This window comes from Patella vulgata, chromosome 8, assembly GCF_932274485.2.
Source record: "Patella vulgata chromosome 8, xgPatVulg1.2, whole genome shotgun sequence".
NCBI lineage: Eukaryota > Metazoa > Mollusca > Gastropoda > Patellidae > Patella > Patella vulgata.
The window spans coordinates 27,138,586-27,144,766 of record NC_065886.2 but is presented as its reverse complement, the minus strand read 5'-3'; the positions used below and the strand labels follow the sequence as shown (position 1 = coordinate 27,144,766).

The 6,181-nt window shown below is 34.7% G+C and overlaps 1 protein-coding gene across 2 annotated transcripts; it reads right to left on the bottom strand.

Annotated features, from left to right (window-relative positions):
* Positions 1-2,277: 2,277 nt before the first annotated feature.
* Positions 2,278-5,963, bottom strand: LOC126829897 (zinc finger protein 41). 2 transcript variants are annotated; one of them, XM_050560068.2, is made up of 2 exons: positions 5,897-5,963; positions 2,278-4,755 (listed from the first exon to the last, which is right to left on the bottom strand). In XM_050560068.2, exon 2 carries the CDS (start codon positions 4,740-4,742, stop codon positions 3,594-3,596), a length of 1,149 nt encoding a protein of 382 aa, XP_050416025.1. In that variant the 5' UTR covers positions 4,743-4,755; positions 5,897-5,963; the 3' UTR covers positions 2,278-3,593. The 2 variants fall into 2 exon arrangements, with proteins under 2 accessions (XP_050416025.1, XP_050416026.1); XM_050560069.2 differs by lacking the exon at positions 5,897-5,963 and adding an exon at positions 5,657-5,749.
* Positions 5,964-6,181: the final 218 nt, after the last annotated feature.

Below are 6,181 nucleotides of genomic sequence, written 5' to 3'. Positions count from 1 at the left end.
TGTCTTGGACTGGCCAGCCATGTCTCCGGACATGGCACCGATAGAACATGTCTGGGATGAGATTGGACGCCGTCTGTATCGGAGACCACAGATGCACACCATTGCTGCTTTAGAAGCTGCTCTTGTCCAAGAATGGAACAATTTGCCCCAGGCCTTCTTTCAAACATTGGTAAATTCCATGCGACGTCGCTGCACAGCGTGCGTAAGAGCCCGTGGAGGACACACGCGCTACTGACATCTGTGTCGTACTTTTGGTTTTGACCCCATTGACTTTGTACCGTTGATTACAGATTAAACATCCATAAGTGTACAAATGTGTTGTTATTGATGTGTTCCCATTTGAATATTGTTCACAATAAGAAGCAAAATAAATAAGATATGTTTACAGGATCATTTTGTTATACGAAAAACTAAGTGATGCGTTTTCCATGGCGCTCAGTATATATAGGCAGGTGCTGTCATTTTAGTGGGCGATCACCCCAATTCGTGTTTGTTTACTTCCTTATCCTTCCGCTCCCACATAATGAATATTCACGAAAACCGGGCAGAAAACGGAATTTCAAACACCCGTCATCGATTCTAGTCCAAAACATCAACAATAATAGCCCCGCAAGTATGCCCACACAGCAGCTATATCTCAACTTCAGCTTATCCGAAAGGCTAATCTCTATCGTGTTCACAAGCTTTTCCGCAGACGTTTATCTCTAGAAGAGAAAGTCCTAGATTGCTGATAATCAATAGAGTTCATCGGTTATAATTGCAATGGTTGACACCTAGTTTGAAAAGCCTAATGCTTTGCACCAAATTCCAAAAAAAAATGGCTTCAAGAGTGTCAACAAGATTTATCAAAGTGATCAAGGGCCATAACTCTGGCAGAAATTAACACAGATCGCTGAATATCAATAGGCGTCTTCGTCTCATGACCATAGATAAATTTAAAGTCAATCGTACAATAAGTCTCTAAAGCGTCCTCAAACAGTTGTGAACGCCGGGCCGACGGACAGGCCTTCGGACATTGGTGACTACATAAATACACCTACAATGAAATGAGGGCGCATACAAATTGCCCTGCAAAAGGGTATGGATGTTGAAAAGGGGTTATTTGGTAAAATACCTAGACAAGGGAAGTAATGACTGGTCTGAGTTCGAACCGTGTTAGGAGAAATAACTGCAACAATTGGGATGCAGACTACTAATCTTTACTTTTCAAAAGTAAAGACAAGAATTACCCATATGGTAAGACTGACAAAATTTTAACTGAAGACCACCATTAGCACTGATCCCTACCACACATCTCCTGTACATTCAGTGGATCAGGGGATTTGTGAAGGTCCTAGGGATCCTCCTGCTCACATCCCGTGGGCGTATAAAAAATTAAAGAGTTGGATATTGAGCAGGCAATGCAAATTAGAGTTTTCTTAAATTGGAAATTCTTATTTTCGGGCTAGTTATACCTCCCTTAGAAACTAGGAAAATTTATGGCTCGCTATGCTCAGTTGTCTGTACTTTCTTACATTTCTACCTCTCCGTGAAAAATATTTGCAGTTCCGATAATCAGTCAAAAATCATAGTTATCAGGTATGCCACTGACATCAATCAAATACATGTACAGTCATCTTTGCTAAACCATGTTACTAGCTGTTTCAATGTCCATTTGTCTGTGATTTTAACTAAAAAAAGGTTCCCAACAATGTTTGTGCTTCACATACCCACAACCAACCTCCTTTTTTTCAAGAAACCTGTATCTGCCCCTCAAATCTTCACATATGGTTACGCAATAAATGGGTTGATTTATATGGTTGACATCCTCGGTATCCCCAGTGGTGTCATTCCGTTCTACTCCACTATACCCTGGGGTATTCACGTATTCAAATTTATCGGCCCCTGATCAAAGATTGATTCTACAAACCAATAAAATAACAGTTTACAAATCAGTCTTAGCCTCATTGTTTACGTTCACAACAAAATGGTGACTTATGTTTGCTCGATTATGAGAAAGTTTGCAAGAAATTTAATTCAAAAGAAGTGGTATGCACACAAAAAGATGTTCTTAAACATCTTTTTGATGGAAAAGATATTTTATATCAGTCAAACAGGTAGTGGCAAGTCGTTATGCTATCAATCGTATTGGTCAATAAAAATAGCACAATCATCAAGGGGAGATTATTTCAATATGTGTCTCACCCATGGATGAATCCAGGGATTAGTGGAGTGGAACGGAATGAGACCACTAGGGATACCGAGGATGTATGGTTGAATGATAAATATTCTTCTTGTCAGATATACATTGTTCTATGTCAGCCTGTTTCAGTTTAACAGAATTTGCTATTTTAAGCAGCAATTTTAATGAAGTAACATACATCAATAATTAGTTTCACATTATCATATCTAATTAAATAGTAAAACAAAAACATAAACAACTATAAAAAAAAAACAACAATAGAAATCAAAAAAGGTTGTTGCTCTTAAACATGGTATGGAATAGTTAAATTTAATCTGCATTAAAAGTAAATCTTATATCCTCAGTACATCATCATAATACCCGGGTTACACTGATGTAAGCCTAGGACTTTTGTGGTTTTTGACAGTTGCCATTATTCAAACATTAAACACATTTATTTTAATTACATATTGGTAGGAGTAATAAAGCCTCTTAAATATAAGCAGAATGTATTAAAGAAATAAAAGCAAACAGTGTCCTATAACCAGTAAAATAATATGTACCTGATCAGACATAATAATTGTGTAGCAATAATATTTTCAGTAAAAAAGCTGGTCGTAAAACAAAATCAATCAGTCGAGCGTGTAATTGGTATCTGAAATATAGCTAGCCGGATGTGGACACTCTGCTTGACAAGGCATATACTGGAAGTGGGTGTGACCTGTCTCTATTCTTATATACGGTAATCAGTTGCCATGTTTGTTCTTCAAATTAAAAACAAGTATGGTGACTGTTTAGGGCATTAACATTTTTTTATTCAATTATTTCTGTAGTTTTGTTCAGAGTTCAGATTTACGTCTTAGATTATCTAAGACTTTATATCTTAATCTACGAATAGAGGATACACAACTACAGTGCATAAACAGAAAAGATGAAGCCAATAAAATGCAACAATGTTAGCACAACAGCACAGATTATAGAAAACTAATTTTTTTGAATAATTATTTAATTCAAATTAAAGAAAACTTCTTATTGGAATAATTATCTAATACAAGCTATAGAAAACTATTTCTTGGAATAATTATCTAATACAAGCTATAGAAAACTATTTCTTGGAATAATTATCTAATACAAGCTATAGAAAACTATTTCTTGAAATAATTATCTTATACACTGTATAGAAAACTATTTCTTGGAGTAATTATGTAATACACAGTATAGAAAACCATTTCTTGGAGTAATTATGTAATACACAGTATAGAAAACTATTTCTTGGAATAATTATCTTATACACTGTATAGAAAACTTTTTCTATAAATAATCATCTAAAAGAAATTATAGAAAACTATTTTCTGGAATAATTATATAATACAAGGTATAGAAAATTATTTTCTGGATTAATTCTCTAATACATACTAAAACTGGAATGTTATTACTGTCTATTTAATTTTTCATAGTGTTCTTGTGTCATATGAACAAATAATTCCATACTATCTGAATAAGGTTGGGAACAATAACCACATTTAAAAGGATCCTCATCGTTTTTAACCTCCTGATAATTTATAATATCAGAACCGTCAACAGTTGACAATACTATCTTAGCCTGAGATTCATGATTTTGGTAATCTTCTTGTATTTCTAACACACCATCTTCATTCACAAGATAGCCTGCTGGAATGTTGACATTAGAAATCGCTTCAGAATCTAAATTTACTATATGTATATCTTCATTGTCAATGATAATATTTTCACCCACACTAATATTAGTTTGATTGTCATTTTCATTCTTGTATGGCCAGACATAGATACAGTTTGATTCCTTGGAATCCGACGACTCATTTAAGTGGAAATGCACAACTTCTCCCACACTTGAATTTGAGGCGTCAATGTTATTTGATTCAACGTGCACATCTTGAACTGTAGAAGGATTTAATTTATATTCTACAGAACTATTTCGAGCATTGTCAATTAATTGCAACCCATCTTTAGATACTCTAAACATATATTTTTCATTATCAACAACGTGCTTAACCTTTTTTTCAACATTTCCTATGTCATTAATAATTTGAAATTCAGTGTCTTCATTTTTTCTCTTAAATGTTACAGGTGTGTTATGTGTTTCAGTATTTACCACGGGATGTGATTCTTTATGAATATGAATTTCTTCTGTTGATAAGAATTTTCTGGAGCATTGTTCACAATCATATGTTGTAAAATTGCTTCGATGGTCAGATAAATGTACTTCAAGGGAATTTACATCATCCAAGATTTTCCGACAGAGTAAGCACTTAAAATTTTCACTATCATGTGAAGAAGCATGAATGAAGAGTTCTTTCTGACACAAATATTGTTCCTGGCATTGCGGACACTCATCATGATTTATTCTGTGCTCAAAAAACTGCCTCTCTGAATTAAATTCCTGATCACAAAGTGCACAACTATAGGATACACTGTCTGTGTGTAAAGTCTGTGTGATTTCTGTTGACAGACTCTCATTTTCTTCAGTATCAACCTCATCAATATCTTCTGCATTTAGCTGCATTACAGTACTGTTCACAACTGCAACAGGCACATCTGTCATCTTGTTCACTTTTCTACAAAATAAATATCAGATTTAAATTAAATGTTCCACTACAGTATTGACAGTACTTGTCTCACGGTATTGACTCAGACCCTGGTTTGGCACGGTACGCCTACCTTAACTTTTCTCAGTTAAAATATAGGTGAACTTAAATTTTGCAAGTAAATTGGTAGACCTACATAATAAACGATATAGCACTGGTACTCAACAGCCCTAAAACTAATGTGTCTTATAATCGAATCCCTAAGAATTGTACTCAAATTGTAGTATCCCAGTCCCTAGGGTACAAGTAAAGCTTGATTACCTCCCTTTACCCATAGACCCTGTAAATCTTAGAAAGAGCCCCAAACTCTCCTCTGCTGCTCAAAGAGTGCAACAGTTTTTTGTGTACAGGTAATGTAGGCTATATGCCATCCTATCAGTAGGCTACTAGGCTACCAATATAGGCTAGCTGGGTAGACCGTAATATACAAGGATGAAGTACATGTAGCCTTATTCAATGACACTAAACCCTGGCGTAAAATTCAGGTTTTGAATCTGCAACCATTTGGTCACAAATCCTACTCTCTAACCGTTGTACCAAATCCCTCTATAATAAATTAAATAATAAGTAGAAAAGAAAGATATGAATTGATACTGATAACGACATTTTCATTCCATATCAAATGTATATAAAATTTATATTTTGTGGCACATGAGGCACGACAGCAGCTAACCTTGCCCAAAGAGCTTAAACAGTGGAAAATCAAAATAACATTGTAATTTGGAAAATAACAAGCTATCTATTCCATTTTTTGTTCAACACAACATGAACATGAAACTGAGACTGAGAGGCGTGTGACTTTTTTGGCTGTGCTTAGGTCTACTGTTCAGTAATGACCGAGAGTAGACTATACGAATAATTATAACATAACCTATCAATAATCTAAGTAATTAAAAATGGTGATTGAGACAGATTCAATAAAATTAATCCAATAAAACTAGACTAGACTTCAAATCCCACCACCAACACTGACTAAATTTGAAGGGAAAATAATGCGTGGTTTTATACGTTCTGGGAAATAATATGCCATGTTGGATGTTTTTTCCGATTCTTGTTATTGTAGATTCAGTCTTAAATATAAGCAGTGTACAAAGAAAAGAACAGTAATGACCTTATATTGCCAAGATTTAAATCGGAGAACAATCAAGAAAGAAAACAACAATGGCGATATCAAGGGGGGTAACTCGTTTTGCACACGAGGAAGCAGGCCACCATTATTTTTTCTCTGTGACTTTAATGTTAATTCTTGTCTCTTTGTCCGGCTTCAACTTATTCCCATATAAACATACCACTAACATTTGTATACTATATCCTTAATTTCAATTATTCCCCTTGGTTTCCTTATTAGTCTTAAAGAAGAACCTTTTGTTAAAATTTATGGTTCTGAAGAAGAGTT

Excerpts from the sequence above, each read along its gene's own strand:
- LOC126829897 (XM_050560068.2), bottom strand. The coding sequence starts at position 4,742 with ATGACAGATGTGCCTGTTGCAGTTGTGAACAGTACTGTAATGCAGCTA.